The following is an 18,472-nucleotide window of genomic DNA, read 5'->3' as shown; positions in this document are numbered from 1 at the left end:
TCCTCCACGCTGAGGGTGGCCTCATTTTGGCACAAGAGGAGGCCATGGACCAACATTATCAGAAAGATCCATGGCAAATGCAGGAGAGAGACCTGGAGCTGTGACAAGGAGGGGTTAACTTAACCCTTATCATCTGATTTCCAAAGGCCTTATCACAACTTGTGACCAACTAGCTTTAATGAGGTAACCAGTGATGAAACAGACCTACCCACTTGCAATAGATCACAGGCTTCAGCGTAAAAAGGAACCTTCTAGAGCCTTAAGGCCTGTGTTGACCTCTGTGCTGTGGGCTGGAGGAGACTTTTTAAGTGCTGTGTCTCATGTGTGCACAACCAAAAAATGCACTGGTACTATTAATGTGTTGCATTTAGTGTTTTTGGAAAAGAAAAGGAGATTAAATTCCTGCCAATAGCACATCTGAATAATATCAAAGTCTTAGCAGTGGCAAAAACTGCACAATGTGTTCTCTAAAAATAAAACGATATTTTTAAAAAATGCTAGGTGTTTGGAAACTGTCATTTTTAAAGTTATACAACTCACTTGTTCAGCCAGTAAAACGATCAGCTATTTGTAAAGTACATGTGTAATAATCTGAAAAACTGTAGATATAACAAATTCCAAATGAATGAACTTGGAATTACTTAAATACTCAGCTCATTATGTTGTACGAGGGCACCAACTGAAAAAAGATTGAGAGTTTCACAATTTCAGAGATATTCAGAACCAACTTTTTCTATTCAGTTTTGCCACTGTTAATGACTATTACTGCTTTCCCAGCTAGTCCAGCGAACTTAGCCATAAATCTGATTAAAAAGACTGTACGGGGCAGTAGAAAGATGATGCTGTGACTTTCCCCCCAAATCTTTCACCTTGATTTTCCTGTTCAATTCTTTTTTCAAAAGCTGGTGTCTTTTAAAGGTGCCCAAAGGATTTCAAACATGTTGCTAATAGGATAGTTTTCTCTGGGAGTGCTCCCCTCCAAACTCAAATTGGAAAAGTGTCTTTAAAACTAATGAATAACAATTAGAATGAATCCATACTTGTTTTTGTTTTGTATCACACTGCGACACGTTTCAAAGCTGAGTGCCTGAGGAATGGTGGGATTTTCTTACTACATGTGCATCTAAATTGCTGATGTTGCACAGGGAACTCACAGAAAAACCTTTTATTTTCCAGTGTTGACTGTGACCAAGAGAGATGGTGCTACTATTATGGGCATCAAAGGGAATGGGGAGAAGGCAGGGGAGTGGGGATGACTGGAAGAATTGGATCAGCCCACGATTGAATGGCGGAGCAGACTCGATGGGCCAAATGGCCTATTTCTGCTCCTATATCTTACGGTCGTATATCCTCAAAAATAATTATCAAAATCTAACTCAAGTATCAAGACAACTGATATTTGCCACTGATTTTTTTTATATTTGTCAACAATGCGAAGGTCTTACTTATCATCCCTAGCCAAGTCTCGGCTAGTAAGCTTCTTATATGATGAGCGTAGAAAGAATAGACAGCCAACACCTTTTTCCCGGGGAGTGATGGGACAGTCAATACTTTTTCTGCATGGCAGTGATGAGATTGTCAACACCTTTTCCTAGGGCAGTGATGGGACAGCCAACACCACTTTCCCAGGGGAGTGATGGGACATTCAACACCCTTTTTCCCAGGACAGCGATGAAATTGTCATCACCTTTTTGGAGAAATTGTAAGTGGAGGTGAACACCTTGGAATTGTCAGTAAACAACTATAATGATCAAATTCCAAAGAGATGATAAAACAAATCCAGTAAGATGGTGGCTGTGCGAATACAATGGCCTCTCCGGGGCCAACCAAAGGTGCCTTTTTCTTTGTAAGATGTGTTTTTTATGTTCCAAAGACAACTCTACTCCAAGAAGATCAGGTAACTGCAGAGCTTCTCCATCAGTGAGCTGCTCATTGATCGGAGTAGCTGGACTAGTGTCTGTGGCGGAGCCGGCCAAGATGTCAAAAGGGGTCAGCCAAGGTGTCGAAGGAGCTGGTTGAGATCTCGGAGTAGCCATTCGGAGCGTTGGAGGAGCTGGTTTCAGTTCGAAGGAGCTGACCTAGCTGGAGATCGTGTTGCTTCCTGCGACTCAGCAGCATCAAAGTTGGTACAGTATAACTGTGGGAGATTGTCTCGTACATTTCACTTGTGACTGTTGGACAGCAATAATGTAAGTTGCCACAGGCCTGTTACCCTTGAATGGTGATGGAACAGACGACGTGGGAGCTATGTAGCCTCAATTGTAGCAGGGATATTGCACTGTTTTGTGCACTTTATGCAGTCCTGGGTAGGTCTGTAGTCTAGTGTGATTTTTGTGTTGTTTTACATAGTTCTGTGTAGTTTTTGTGTTGTTTCATGTAGCACCATGGTCCTGAAAAATGTTGTCTCGTTTTTACTGTGTACTGTACCAGCAGTTGTGGTCGAAATGACAATAAGAAGTGACTTGACTTGACTTGACTAGGCCTCAAGCCTCGGCCTTGCCTGTTGCTACAGACCAGGTGAGAGTCGCGGAAGCGTTTACGGCATGGCATCCAAGCTCGACTGGGGCCTGGCATCTCCTGTCAGTGCCGCCCTCCCACATTCAAACAGTGGAATAACAGGCTGTATTGCATGTGTCTGTACATTGCCGGGAGAACATACTATCGATTGCTGGACGTTGTCACTCAGGACCAGTATATGTTTTTTTTTCAAATGAATATGCTTCTTTGCTCACTATTTTGCATTATGTTACTCACTATTTTTGAATGTTTGCTTGCTATTTTGAATTTTTTACACCTTGGCCCCAGAAGAACGTTGTCTCATTCAGCTATGTATAATTTGAATGATAATCAAACTTAATTTGATTTGAAATCAGGATAGCCAAACAAGAATTCTCCTTGAGAAACTCTTGCAATTATGTCCTGGGGCTGGAATGATTAATCCCCTGCAACTCACAACATGTTTTAAATTTTTTTTCAGGTATCATTGTATCTTCTGGCCTGTGTCAATTTCTTCTCAGCTCAGATATGATCAAACATCTTGGTGTTACTCTCTACTTGATGCTGAAGGATAACTAATTCATACCATAGAATACTTATTGCACATTCACAACTGAATCAAACTGCGCTCAGACCTGAAGCTGAGTATTGTGACATGGGAGATCAGATTGTCCCGCAATAGGAGGGCTGATGATTGGCAGTACGTTAGGGTCTGTAATTGGATAGTTAGTTATATATCTGGGTGATCACCCATAGTGTCGAGCAGATGTTACATTTACAGCTGAAATGATACTGCTTGACTAGGTGATCAACCAGCACCAGTACTGAGTTCTTTAATCATTCAAAAATTGAGTTAATTTTGCTGTTAAGTGGAATGAACATTTGCTATTTACTCGTGAATTGCCCACCTCAGTTTGTTCAAAACTCTTCTGGAGTAATATTATAAATACACTCAATGGCCACCTTAATAGGAACACCTATACGCCTGCTTGTTAATGAAAATATCCAATCAGCTAGTCATCTGGCAGCAGCTCAATGCATAAAAACATGCGGGTGTGGTCAAGAGATCCGGTTGTTGATCAGACCAAACATCAGAAACGGGAAGAAATGCCATCTAAGTGACTTTGACCATGCAATGATTATTGGTGGAAAACGGGGTGGTTTGATTCTCTCAGAAACGACTGATCTTCTGGGATTGTCACACACAGCCGGCTCTAGGGTTTACAGAGAATGGTGTGAAAAACGAAAAAACACATCCAAAGAGCGGCATTTCTGTGGGTAAAAATGCTTTGTTAATGAGACAGGTCAGAGGGGAATAGCCAGACTGGGGCAGCAGTCTGGAAAACCACCGGAACTCAAATAACCATGCGTTACAACTGGTGTGCAGAAGAGCATCGCTGAGCACACAACATTTTGGACTTTGAAGTGGATGGGCTACAGGAGCAGAAGACTATGAACATACACATAATGGCTACTTTAAGAGATATGAGATACCTAATAAAGTTGCCACTGTGTGTATAGCTCAATGTTACTCTATAAGAATAGATAAAATTACTTAACACACTTACAAAGCAGACTCTCTGATACATATTACAAGTCAAGTCAAGTCAAGTCAAGTCAAGTCACTTTTTATTGTCATTTCGACCATAACTGCTGGTGCAGTACACAGTAAAAACGATACAACGTTTTTCAGGACCATGGTGCTACAGGAAACAATACAAAAACTACACTGAACTACGTAAAACAACACAAAAACTACACTAGTCTACAGACCTACCCAGGACTGCATAAAGTGCACAAAACAGTGCAGGCATTACAATAAATAATAAGTAAGACAATAGGCACAGTAGAGGGCAGTAGATTGGTGTCAGTCCAGGCTCTGGGTATTGAGGAATCTGATGACTTGGGGGAAGAAACTGTTACATAGTCTGATTGTGAGAGCCTGAATACCTTGGTGTCTTTTGCCAGGTGGCAGGAAGGAGAAGAGTTTGTATGAGAGATGCGTGGGGTCCTTCATAATGCTGTTTGCTTTACGGATGCAGCGTGTAGTGTAAATGTCTGTAATGGCAGGAAGAGAGACCCCGATAATCTTCTCAGCTGACCTCACTATCCACTGCAGGGCCTTGCGATCCGAGATGGTGCAATTTTCGAACCAGGCATTGATGCAGCTGCTCAGGATGCTCTCAATACAACCTCTGTAGAATGTGGTGAGGATAGGGGGTTGGGAGACGGATTTTTCTCAGCCTTCGTAGAAAGTACAGACACTGCTGGGCTTTCTTTGCTATGGAGCTCAAGTTGAGGGACCAGGTGAGATTCTCCGCCAGGTGAACACCAAGAAATTTGGTGCTCTTAACGATCTCTATGGAGGAGTCGTCGATGTTCAGCGGAGAGTGGTCGTCCCGTGTCCTCCTGAAGTCAACAACCATCTCTTTTGTTCATTCAATGGAAAGAACAATACACACAAAATGCTAGAAGCCTTGCTGAAGGGCCTCAACCCGAAACGTTGACTGTACCCTCTTCCATAGATGCCGCCTAACATGCTGAATTCCTCCCGAATTTTGTGTGTGTTGCTTGGATTTCCCGCATCTGCAGATTGTCTCTTGTTTGTGATTCAAAATAAAGTGGTTTACTGCAGTACAGCCAATCAAATAAAGTCAGTTTTATAGCAAATTGGTATATTCATAATACTGCATTAAATAACAAGAGTAAAAAAATGAAGCTCCTTTGAAATAGTCACTTTCTGTACTTCTACAAGTAATGTAAAATAACAAATCCAAATAAGTCTTTACTTTTAGTATAATAATGCTAAATTGTATCATCAATTGTAGAACTTATTAATCTTATGAAAATGATCAATATCAGGCTTAAATGCAGGTACTTCACAGAAGAAGAAACATTCAAAAATGCTCTGTTGCTCAAATGGAATTAAATCAGTGCCAATTGCAGAAGTTATTTATCTACATTGTTTCATGGAAAATATTCAGTTGTAGATCCTCTGCTGACTAATAGACAATCAAATATGAGATCCCTTTCACTGTTCAATTGCAAATCGGCAATTTGGAAATTGAAAGGCCCAGGAGATATAGAGTGAATTTTGAAATACTTTAAATCTGAAGAGCAAAAATGCTGAAACTTCTGCATATAAGAAGATAACTGCATTCTAAGTAGTTCTGTAGTAACACATAATTGAGAAAGCTGAATTATTACTATATACCTCACATACACATAAGCACAATTTTATACAAAATATATAATTTAAATATTTTTTAATCATTGACAGCCAAAACAGGACAACTATAAAGTCAACAAAACCAGAATCCTACAAACTACTGAATACGATTGAGACACTCAGAATAATTACAATGATATTTTAGTTTCAGGTTGGCAATATCTATTAAAAAAATCTTAATTGTACAATATTAAAGATGAAAAATCACTAACCTTTTCTTTTAGATGGAAGATGAGTTTCACCTGGAGAAAACAAAAAGATTGTTGTTTTTTTTTTTGAAATGACATTTCCAGAAGGTGGTCCTAGAACATGGAAATCTACAGCACATTACAGGCCCTTCGGCCCACAATGTTGTGCCGACCATGTAACCTACTCTAGAAACTACCTAGAATTTCCCTACTACATAGCCCTCTAATTTCTTAAGTTCCATGTACCTACCTAAGAGACTCTTAAAAGACCCTATTGTATCCACTTCCGCCACAGCCGCCAGTGGTATATTCCACGCACCCACCACTCTCTGTGTGAAAATCTTATCCCTGACATCCCCTCGGTACCAAGCACCTTAAAACTATGCCTCTCATCATTTTATACACCTCTATCAGTTCACTTCTCATCCTCTGTCACTCCAAGGAGAAAAGGCCAAGTTCACTCAACCTATTCCCATAAGGAACACCCTCCGATCCAGGCAACATCCTTGTAAATCTCCCCTGCACTCTCTCTCTATAGTTTCCACATACTTCCTGTAGTGAGGTGACCAGAACTGAACACAGTACTCCAAGTGGGGTCCGACCAAGATCTTACATAGTTGTAAAATTACCTCACAGATCTTGAACTCAATCGCATGATTAATAAATGTCAACACACCATAAGCCCTCTTAACAACACCGGCAACCTGTGCAGCAGCTTTGTGTTTCCTATGGACTCAGATGCCAAGATCTCGCTGATCCTCCACACTGCCAAGAGTCTTACCATTAGTATTATATTCTGTCTTCAAATTTGACCTTCCAAATTGAACTAGTTCACGCTTATCTGGGTTGAAGTCCATCTGCCACTTCTCAGTACAGTTCTGCATCCTATCAATGTCCTGCTGTAACCTCTGACAACCTTCCAGACTATCCACAACATCCCCAACCTTTGTGTCATCAGCAAACTTACTATCCAACCCTTCTACTTCTTCATCCAGGTCATTTATAAAAATCACAAAGAGGAGGGGTCCCAGAATGGATCCCTGCAGAACACCACTGGCCACCATCCTTCTTGCAGAATACAAACCATCCACAACCACCCTTTGGCTTCTGTGGGCAAGCCAATTCTGGATGCACACAGCAAGGTCTCCTTGGATCCAATGCCTCATTACTTTCTGAAGGAGCCTTGTATGGAGAACCTTATCAAATACCTTACTGAAATCCGTATACTCGCCATCCACTGCTCTACCTTCATCAATGTATTTTGTTAAATCCTCAAAGAATTCCATCAGGCTTGAAATGCATGACCTGCCCTTGACAAAACCATGCTGACTACCCCTAATCAGATTATGTCTCTCCAAATGCTCCTAAATCTTGCCTCTCAGGATCTTGTCCAACAAATTGCCCACCACTGAAGTTAGACTCGCTGGTCTATAATTTCCTGGGTTATCTCTACCTTTCTTGAACAAAGGAACAACATTTGCAAACCTCTCATCCTCCGGTATTTCTCCTGTCCTTATTGATAACACATGGATCATTGCAAGAAGCTCAGAATCTCCTTCCTCACTTCCCACAGTAGCCTGAGGTATATCTCATCTGGTTTCAGCGACTTATCTAACTTAATGCTTTTCAAAGACCCCAGCACGTATTTTCCAGTCCAATGAAAAATAATCACAGTTCGACTCATAAGAGAGAGTTCTTGTAGAGTACAATTGTCAAGATAGCAAGATAATATTTTCCATGTTTCTATGCTGCTATATAGTATATAGATTTTTCTTTCCAATTTCAGATGTTGGAAGTTTGAAACCAAAACAAAAAATGCTGATATAAGCCAGCCAATTAGGCAGCATCTATGAAAGAGAAGCAAGCAGTCAACATTCAGGGTCCATGACTCATCATTAGGACTAGGAATGTCAGAAATACTGGTTTATGTTGGCAAGCAATTTTGTTCTGGTATATTTAAACCTATTTCAGAATTCCCATGGTTGAATTTTCCAAACCTCTGTAAATCTCATGCAGTTATAGTCTTCCTCCAGATATGTCAAAACAAAACATTTACTTGCTCTCAATAAAATCAATAACATTCCACTATTTATTTATAACAAAATATATACCAGATTTAAATAATTCCCAAAGCAGTTATCTTCATGGAATTATTTATCCTGGGAAATGTAAGGTAACAAAAAATAATTAGGAGCAGGAAATCCTCATTCAAGAACTAATGAACTAACTTTGGAAATATAATTCCCAAAGATGGCCAAATGCTTTCTGATGAATTCCATTCAAATGCTAAGTAATTATAGTCAGTAAATCTAACAAACATAAAAGAATCAATGACAAACAGCACCCAACAGGACAGACAAACAACCGATGTGCAAAAGGCAACAAGTGGTGCAAGGACAAAAGAAGAATAAAAGAAATAATAATAAATAAATAAGCAATAAATATTCAGAACATGAGATGAAGAGTCCTTGAAGGTGAGTCCATAGGTTGTGGGAACAGGTCTGGGATGGGGCAAGTGAAGTTGAGTGATGTTATCTCCACTGGTTCAAGAGCATGATGGTTGAGGGTTGTAACTTCCTGAACCCGGTGGTGTGAGGTCCTTTAACATCTGCCGGACGACGCTGAGGATGTTCTACGAGTCTGTGGTGGCCAGTGCTATCATGTTTGCTGTTGTGGGCTGGGGCAGCAGGCTGAAGGTAGCAGACCCCTACAGAATCAACAAACTCATTCGTAAGGCCAGTGATGTTGTGGGGATGGAACTGGGCTCTCTGACGGTGGTGTCTGAAAAGGGGATGCTGTCTAAGTTGCATGCCGTCTTGGACAATGTCTCCCATCCACTACATAATGTACTGGGTGGGCACAGGAGTACATTCAGCCAGAGACTCATTCCACCGAGATGCAAAACAGAGCGTCATAGGAAGTCATTCCTGCCTGTGGCTATCAAACTTTACAACTCCTCCCTTGGAGGGTCAGACACCCTGAGCCAATAGGCTGGTCCTGGACTTATTTCCCAGCATAATTTACTTTTTACTATTTAACTATTTATGGTTTATTACTGTTTATTATTTATGGTGCAACTGTAAAGAAAACCAATTTCCCCCGGGATCAATAAAGTATGACTATGGCTATGACTATGACTATGTGAGCCCTGAGGCTCCTGTACTTTCTTCAAGACGGCAGCAGGGAAAAGAGAGCATGGCTTGGATGGTGGGGATCCTTGATAATGGATGCAGCTTTTCTGCAACAGTGCTCCATGTAGGTGTGCCCAATGGTGGGGAGGGCTTTTCCTGTGATGGACTGGGCTGTATCCACCACTCTCTGTTGGATTTTCCGATCATGGGCATTGGTGTTTCCATACCAGGATGTGATGCAACCAGTCAATATACTCTCCACCATACATCTATCGAAGTTTGTCAAAGTTTAAGGTCAGATTGAAGGTTAAAGGCCCTACATTAGAAGTGGTGAAGAGAGAAAATTAGTTTGGTTTATGCTGCAGGAAGTGTGGGAAATAGATGAATAGGGCAAAATCAGTTACTGCACAATGATGTTAGATATAGTTGTATCATCTGGATTCTTTAGCAATCAAACCAGGCCCTTGACAAGTTCCTTGTACCCAGGTGCTATTATGTGTCCTTCTTTTCAGTTGGTAATGTGAGAAAAGTTGTATTAATGTCCAACATTCTTTCCCCTACAAAATAGCCAGGCTACATGTAGAGTGTGATATGAACTGGCAGCTCTTACAAATAAAGTTCATGAGTTCAATTCCTCCATCCTAGATTGAAATCTATATCCCTTTTGGATCCTTGCAGAAGTGAAAATGAACCATACAACTTCATCTTTTCCTGCTCAGACAATGTGAAGGTTTTAGGGCAAAATTAAATGAGATTTTTCTCTTTGGTGCAAAGGAGGATGACAGGTGACTTATTAAAGGTGCATAAGATGTTACCAGGCATAGAGAGAATGAACAGTCAGTGTCTTTTTTCCCTAGGACAGCCATGGCTAATAGGAGAGGACACAATTTTTAAGATAATTCCAGGGAAGTATCTGGGGAGATGGCAAAGTTAGGTTTTTTTTTATACAAAGACCGGTAAGCGCATGGAACGCACTGTCAGGAGTGGTGTTAGAGACAGATATATTGGTTCATTAGTTATGTGCTGTGTTGTATGACATGGACGATCATGGTCTTTCCATTACCATGACTGTTCTCGGCAAATTTTTCTGCAGAAGTGGTTTGCCATTGCCTTCTTCTGCGCAAAGTCCTTACAAGACAGGTGTAAATTATCCACACCCAACCATTATCTCTCCAGAGATTGCCTGCCTGGCATTAGTGGTCACATAACCTGGATGTGATACGAATCAACTGCTCATATAACCATCCACCACCTCCTGCCATGGCTTCACACGACCCTGACTGAGGGGCAAAGCAGATGCTACACTTTGCCCGAGGGTGACCTACAGGCTAGCAGAGAAAAGGAGCACCCTGCACTTCCTTTAGAAGAAATGTATCTCCACCCCACCTCCATGCATATACATTAGGGACATTTAAGAGACTTTTAGATAAGTAAATGGATGAGAGAAAATGTGGGGTTCTGTGGGAGGGAAGGATTAGGTTGATCTTGGAGTAGGTTATAAAGTTATTATGGGCTTAAGGGGCCTGTATTGTGCTGTAATATTCCAGGTTCTATGATTGTAAAAAGAATGCATATGCATGCAAGGATATTTAAAAAATAGAAAAGGGCATATTCTATTCTCATTGCTACCATCAGGTAGGAGGTACAGAAGCCTAAAGGCACACACTCAGTGATCCAGGAACAGCTTCTTTCCCTCTGCCCTTCAATTTCTGAATGGACATTGAACCCACCTCGCTACTTTTTTAATTCCCTATTTTTGCACTATTTATTTAACTATATACATTTACTGTAATTCACAGTTTTTTTCTCTATTATCTTGCATTGCATTTTACTGCTGCTGTAAAGTTAACAACATATACCGACAATATTAAACCTGATTCTGATACCATCAGTTTGCAGAAAAGATCTGAACAAGACTTAAACACATTTATTCTAGTTAATCTGCATTCAAATAAATTTGAGAAATTAAATTGAAGACAGTTAAGTTTGTACAGTTGGTGCAATTCCATCCTAATTCAATATGTCTACATATGGCTTTCTTTCAGTAATTAATGACTAAGAATTCAGATCACTAAGCATTGAGATTAATTTTACCAATAAGACCAATAAATTTTTTTACAGTGAGATTACCAACCTTTTTGTTTAGCTGGGGGGTGATAAACTCCTAAAATAGATAAAAAAAAAGAGAAAAATAACCATCATTTAATATCACAATTAAGTATATAATTAGACCATTACTTATTTAAATACATTTTCAAAATCCATCCATATAAAGCAAAATTACTTATAATGTTGCAAAATTATAATTTATGGAATTCAATTTAAGATACTAGAATGGGGCAAATTTCACTTCAACCAGAATAAAGTTGGCATATGGAACATTTGGGAAATGGGATCTTCAGGCAACAGTAAAGCACACATCAAGTCTAATTGTCAAAGCTTCCGTGGAACGTAAAAGATTTAAAGTTAATCAAAAAGCTAAAATTAATTAAAGTAATATGTTTGGCTTTGCAAATAGAGGACTTGAGTATAAAAATGATCAGGAATAATATACAGACTTCAGGGCACTCTACTTCCAAAAGATTTATGTTTGGCACAAAATTTTCAAGGTTTCAGTACTTACGGAGCTTCAATACTTATAGAGCTTGCATTGACTAGTTAAGCGATACGTGGAAAGTTAACATGTGAATCAATATTTTTGAGTGAAATTGAATAAGAAATGAAGAGCAGCTATGTCCATTGGACTAGAACAAGGTTTCAGTGAGAGCTGCTAGGTTGAAACTCCAATCTGTCTCTCAAGTGAATATAGATGTTATTAGAATATCTTGTGTATTATGCCTAACACTTCTCCATCTGTGGTAAACCATATATATGTTGTAACTGGGTTAACTGTCTGGGCACGCCCCTCTGCTGACTGCCCCTGTGGCTCCTCCCACAGACCCCTGAATAAAGGTGATTTCACCTTGCTCCTCCCCCTCAGTCTGGGGGCAGTCACTTAGCATGGAAGTCGTATTTTACTACAAATAAAAGCCTTTCAGTATTTGCTTTACTTCAGTCTTTCGGAGTTATTGAAGGTGCTTCACTATCAACCACCACAAAATAGATTAATTGATTAATTGATCAATTATTTCTGTCTTTGGATGTTTGGAATGCCTAAATTGATTGGCGTGATTATCCTTAAATTACATACAAGCATGGTTATATCTCAGAAAACTCAAAATGTGATGAATACAAATGGATTCGCAGCTGGATTTACTGAACTCACTTTGGTGCAGATTTGTGGCAAGGAGTCAGGGAGCCACGGATATCATACAACCTTGGCTGTGGAGGGATGGGCATGAGGGACAAATGTCTGAGGAGCTCATTGCCCCGTGGACTTTAAAAAAAATGCACTTTACTTCAAGAAGAATGATTGCAGTAACAATGCTGGTGGAACTTCACTGCCAGGCTTTCTCACCGTAGCCCGGATAGGAACGTAGAATGTGGCCTTTAAGTAAAAGCAGATGATGATCGTCACAAGTATCTCACACTCATAAACATGGGCGATTCGATAGTTGGGGGAACAGATAAGAGGTTCTGTGGAAGAGATCGAGAATTCCGGATGGTCTGTTGCCTCCCTGGTGCCAGGGTCTGCAATATCTCGGATCGAGTTCTCGGTATTCTCAAGAGGGAGCGTGAGCAGCCAGATGTCATGGTCCATGTAGGGACCAGTGACGTGGATAGGAAGAAAGAGGAGGTCCTGCAAAGAGAATTTAGGAAGTTAGGTGCAAAGTTGAAGGACAGGACCTCCAAGGTTGCAATCTCAGGATTGCTACCCGTGCCACGTGCTAGTGAGGCTAGAAATAGGACGATAATGCAGCTAAATACGTGGCTAAGGAGTTGGTGCAGGAGGGAGGGCTTCATGTTTCTGGACAATTGGGCCTTGTTCCAGGGAAGATGGGACCTGTTCCGACAGAACGGGTCGCACCTGAACTGGAGGGGGACTAACATCCTTGCGGGAAGGTTTGCTAGTGCTGCTCCAGGGGGTTTAAACTAAATTTATAGGGGGAGGGGAACCAGAGTGTTAGGGCAGATAGTGAGGTCGAGGAGGATAAAGGTCATGCGAGAACTGCAAGTATAATGCATGGAATAAAGCCAGATCAAAAATATAAAGAGGCTTTGAAGAAAGAGAAACAGAATAAAGGGTGTAATGGTAAGGTAGAAGGGCTAAAGTGCATGTACTTCAATGCAAGAAGCATCAGGAACAAAGGTGATGAACTGAGAGCTTGGATACATACATGGAATTATGATGTAGTGGCCATTACAGAGACTTGGCTGGCACCAGGGCAGGAATGGATTCTCAATATTCCTCGATTTCAGTGCTTTAAAAGGGATGGGGGGGGGGGAGGGAAGGAGGGTTGGCATTACTAGTCAGGGATACTATTACAGCTACAGAAAGGGTGGGTAATGTAGCAGGATCCTCTTTTGAATCAGTATGGGTAGAAGTCAGGAACAGTAAAGGAGCAGTTACTCTATTGAGAGTATTCTATAAGCCCCCTGGTAGCAGCAGAGATACCGAGGAGCAGATTGGGAGGCAGATTTTGGACAGTACAAAAATAACAGGGTTGTTACCATGGGTGACTTTAACATCCCTAATATTGATTGGCACCTGATTAGTTCCAATGGTTTAGATGAGGCAGAGTTTGTTAAGTGCATCCAGGACGGATTCCTGTCACAGTATGTTAACAGGCTGACCAGGGGGAATGCCATACTAGTTCTAGTATTAGGTAACGAACCGGGTCAGGTCACAGATCTCTCAGTAGGTGAGCATCTGGGGGACAGTGACCACCGCTCCCTGGCCTTTAGCATTATCATGGAAAAGGATAGAATCAGAGAGGACAGGAAATTTTTTAATCGGGGAAGGGCAAATTATGAGGCTATAAGACTAGAACTTGCAGGTGTGAATTGGGATGATGTTTTTGCAGGGAAATGTACTATGGACATGTAGTCGATGTTTCGGGATCTCTTGCAGGATGTTAGGGATAAATTTGTCCCAGTGAAGAAGGTAAAGAATGGAAGGGTGAAGGAACCATGGGTGACAAGTGAGGTGGAAAATCTAGTCAGGTGGAAGAAGACAGCATACATGAAGTTTATGAAGCAAGCTTCAGATGGGTCTATTGAGGAATATAGTGTAGCAAGAAAGGAGCTTAAGAAGGGGCTGAGAAGAGCAAGAAGGGGGCATGAGAAGGCCTTGGCGAGTAGGGTAAAGGAAAACCCCAAAACACTTTTCAATTATGTGAAGAAAAAAAAGGATGACAGGAGTGAAGGTAGGACCAATTAGAGATAAAGGTGGGAAGATGTGCCTAGAGGCTGTGGAAGTGAGCGAGGTCCTCAATGAATACTTCTCTTCGGTATTCACCAATGAGAGGGAACTTGATGATGGTGAGGACAATATGAGCGAGGTTGATGTTCTGGAACATGTTGATATTAAGGGAGAAGAGGTGTTGGAGTTGTTAAAATACATTAGGACGGATAAGTCCCTGGGGCCTGATGGAATATTCCCCAGGTTGCTCCACAAGGCGAGGGAAGAGATTGCTGAGCCTCTGGCTAGCATCTTTATGTCCCCGTTGTCCACGGGATGGTACCGGAGGATTGGAGGGAGGCGAGTGTTGTCCCCTTGTTCAAAAAAGGTAGTAGAGATAGTCCGGGTAATTATAGACCAGTGAGCCTTACATCTGTGATGGGAAAGCTGTTGGAAAAGATTCTTAGAGATAGGATCTATGGGCATTTGAAGAATCATGGTCTGATCAGGGACAGTCAGCATGGCTTTGTGAAGGGCAGATCATGTCTAACAAGTCTGATGGAGTTCCTTGAGGAAGTGACCAAGCATATAGATGAGGGTAGTGCAGTGGATGTGATCTATATGGATTTTATTAAGGCATTTGACAAGGTTCCACATGGTGGGCTTATTCAGAAAGTCAGAGGGCATGGGATCCAGGGAAGTTTGGCCAGGTGGATTCAGAATTGGCTTGCCTGCAGAAAGCAGAGGGTCGTGGTGGAGGGAGTACATTTGGATTGGAGGGTTGTGACTAGTGGTGTCCCACAAGGATCGGTTCTGGGATCTCTACTTTTCGTGATTTTTTATTAATGAGCTGGATGTGGGGTTGGAAGGGTGGGTTGGCAAGTTTGCAGACGACACAAAGGTTGCTGGTGTTGTAGATAGTGTAGAGGATTGTCGAAGATTGCAGAGAGACATTGATAGGATGCAGAAGTGGGCTGAGAAGTGGCAGATGGAGTTCAACCCAGAGAAGTGTGAGGTTGTACACTTTGGAAGGACAAACTCCAAGGCAAAGTACAAAGTATATGGCAGGATACTTGGTAGTGTGGAGGAGCAGAGGGATCTGGGGGTACGTATCCCCAGATCCCTGAAAGTTGCCTCACAGGTAGATAGGGTAGTTAAGAAAACTTATGGAGTGTTAGCTTTCATAAGTCAAGGGATAGATTTTAAGAGTCGTGGGGTAATGATGCAGCTCTATAAAACTTTGGTTAGGCCACACTTGGAGTACTGTGTCCAGTTCTGGTGGCCTCACTATAGGAAGGATGTGGAAGCATTGGAAAGGGTACAGAGTAGATTTACCAGGATGCTGCCTGGTTTAGGGAGTATGCATTATGATCAGAGATTAAGGGAGCTAGGACTTTACTCTTTGGAGAGAAGGAGGATGAGAGGAGACATGATAGAGGTATACAAGATAATAAGAGGAATAGATAGAGTGGATAGCCAGCGCCTCTTCCCCAGGGCACCACTGCTCAATACAAGAGGACATGGCTCTAAGGTAAGGGGTGGGAAGTTCAAGGGGGATATTAGAGGAAGGTTTTTTACTCAGAGAGTGGTTGGTGCATGGAATGCACTGCCTGAGTCAGTGGTGGAGGCAGATACGCTAGTGAAATTTAAGAGACCACTAGACAGGTATATGGAGGAATTTAAGGTGGGGGGTTATATGGGAGGCAGGAATTAAGGGTCGGCACAACACTATGGGCTGAAGGGCCTGTACTGTGCTGTACTATTCTATGATCTATGTTCTAAAATTGCAGGAGGGACTTCAATTGTGTACGTATTACTCATCGTCTGAAATAACTTAAATGTGACCAGAAGTCTCCCTGCAAGAACACATCCCATGAGGTGAAGACCACAGTTCCACAAGCATTTTATGTATGAAGTTTGTACAACAATCAGGCTTCAGGCTGAATGGCATGATGTTGATCTTAACAAAATAAAAATTTGCAACAGAATGTCAAAATATTGCACAGTCTCTTGCATCTTTTGATTGGAAGACCATTATAAATCTATATAATTTATATTGGATACTCTTATGATGACCGCAAATTCTGGGGACATTGATGTAGTGCTTACACTAATCTTCCTGAGAAATGCAAACTGTCTGCATGCTCTGAACATCCTTCAAAGCTCAAAGTAAATTTATTATCTAAGTACAGGTATGTCATCGTGTACACCCGAGGTTCACTTTCTTATGGGCATCCTCAATAAAACCAATATAACTATCAATGAAAGATCACATCAATGGTGGCATTCAGCCAGTTTGCAGAAGACAACAAACTGCACAAATACAAAAAGAAAGAAATAATAATAGCAAATAAGCAATAATTATTGAGAACTTGAGATGAAGAGTCCTTGAAAATGGGTCCATAGGTTGTGGGAACATTTCAATGATGAGGCAAATAAAGTTGAGTTAACATATCCCCTTTGGTTGAGGAATAAAAACTGTTCCTGAACCTGGTAGTGTGAGTCCTGAGGCTCCCTTACCTTCGTCCTGATGTCAGCAGCAAGAAGAGAGTATGACCTGGGTGGTGGCTGTCCCTGATGATGGATTCTACTTTCCTGTGACAACACTTAGTGTCAATGTGCTCAATGGTGGGAAGGGCATTACCCATGATGGACTGGGCCATATCCACTACATTTTGTCGGATTTTCTTTTCAAGGGCATTTGTGTTTCCAAACCAGGCTGTAATGCAGCCAGACAATGTACCCTCCACTGTACAGTTGTAGAGGTTTGTCGAAGTTTTAGATATCATGCTGAATCCTCGCAAACTTCTAAGGAAGTAGAAGTGCTGTTGTGCTTTCTTCATAATCGCACTCATGTGCTTGGCCCTCCAAAATGGTAACCCTGTAGAATTTAAAGTTGCTAACCTCTCCACATCTGATCCTCCAATGAGGACTGGCTCATACACCTCTGGTTTCCTCCTTCTGAAGTCTATAATCAGCTCCTGAGACTTGCTGGTATTGCATAAGAGGTTGCTGTTGTAGTACCACTCAGCCAGATTTTCAGTCTCCCTCCTATATGCTGATTCATCATCACTTTTGATTCGGCCTACAACAGTGGTGTCGCCAGCAAAATTGGATATGGCATTGGAGCTGTGCTTCGGCACACATCGTAAGTGTAAAGTGAGCAGAGCAGGGGCCTGAGCACACGGTTTTGTGAGCACCTGTGCTGATGGAGATTGTGGAGATGTTGCCAATCCCAACAGTCTGGGGACTGTAAATGAGGAAATTGAGGATCCAATTGCACAAGGAGGAATTGTGGCCAAGGTCTTAAAACTTATTAATTAGTTTTGACAGGATGATGGTATTGAATGCCATGCTATAGATGATTAAGTGCAGCCAGCTGTACGCACTTTTGCTGTCCAGATATTCAAAGACCATCGGCAGTGGAACTTTGCTGACTGCATTCTGGCACTGAATCCTCATGGATTCTAGCAGTAATGGAGCCAAACGTTTCCAGTAATCAGAATGATGAATGTGTCTGCTGAGGCCATGCTAAGTTAAACTTGGATTGGAACAGCCACTTGACACTTTTGAATTGAATGGATTGCAATCTCAATAACTTCCAAAGAGTTAAATACCTTTAGAAGACATAAATAGCATTAAATAATTTAGATTTTAATTAAATAAGTTTGCTTAAATGTCGTAAATCATGTACCAATGTGTTTATGTTTTAATTCTTATGACTTAAATTTGTTAATAGTTTAATTCAGTTTTTATATGTCTCAGTAGCAATGAAGGGAGGGTGATATATGATCAAAGATAGAGTGTAACTTAAAAGGGAAAGTATGAATGGTGACATTCCCAGGCACCTGTTACATTCGCAATGGTGATTTTAAATTTGGAAGGTGATAAAGTTAGATAGAGTACAGTTTAAACAGAGCATTGTTGGACATGCATTCATCTAACTGAATTGTGAGTCTTCCCTTGTGCACCTCACGTCCACCTTGCAGGTGGGAAAAAGGTTTTACAATGTCAGGAGATAATTCAGTAATCGCAGGATGCTCATCTGACCTTCAGTCTCTCGTATTTATGTGGCTGGCTTGGGTGAACTTCTGTTCGACAGAAACCCCAAGATGTTGATGGTGAGGAACTCCACAATGATATTGCA

General features: G+C 41.3%; 1 protein-coding gene across 1 annotated transcript in view; it reads right to left on the bottom strand.

The window, feature by feature from the left end:
• Positions 1-18,472, bottom strand: part of trdn (triadin) — a 559,007-nt gene that overhangs the window by 429,383 nt on the left and 111,152 nt on the right. Inside the window, exons 7-8 of the mRNA XM_072251580.1 lie at positions 11,179-11,208; positions 5,938-5,967 (exon numbers count right to left, since the gene is read on the bottom strand). Of these exons, the coding sequence (XP_072107681.1) occupies positions 5,938-5,967; positions 11,179-11,208 (60 nt within the window). The remainder of the gene's footprint in view (positions 1-5,937; positions 5,968-11,178; positions 11,209-18,472) is intronic.

Source organism: Mobula birostris, chromosome 2, assembly GCF_030028105.1.
Source record: "Mobula birostris isolate sMobBir1 chromosome 2, sMobBir1.hap1, whole genome shotgun sequence".
Taxonomy (NCBI): Eukaryota; Metazoa; Chordata; class Chondrichthyes; order Myliobatiformes; family Myliobatidae; genus Mobula; species Mobula birostris.
The sequence above is the reverse complement of the archived record's forward strand: the minus strand, read 5'-3'. Positions and strand labels throughout refer to the sequence as shown.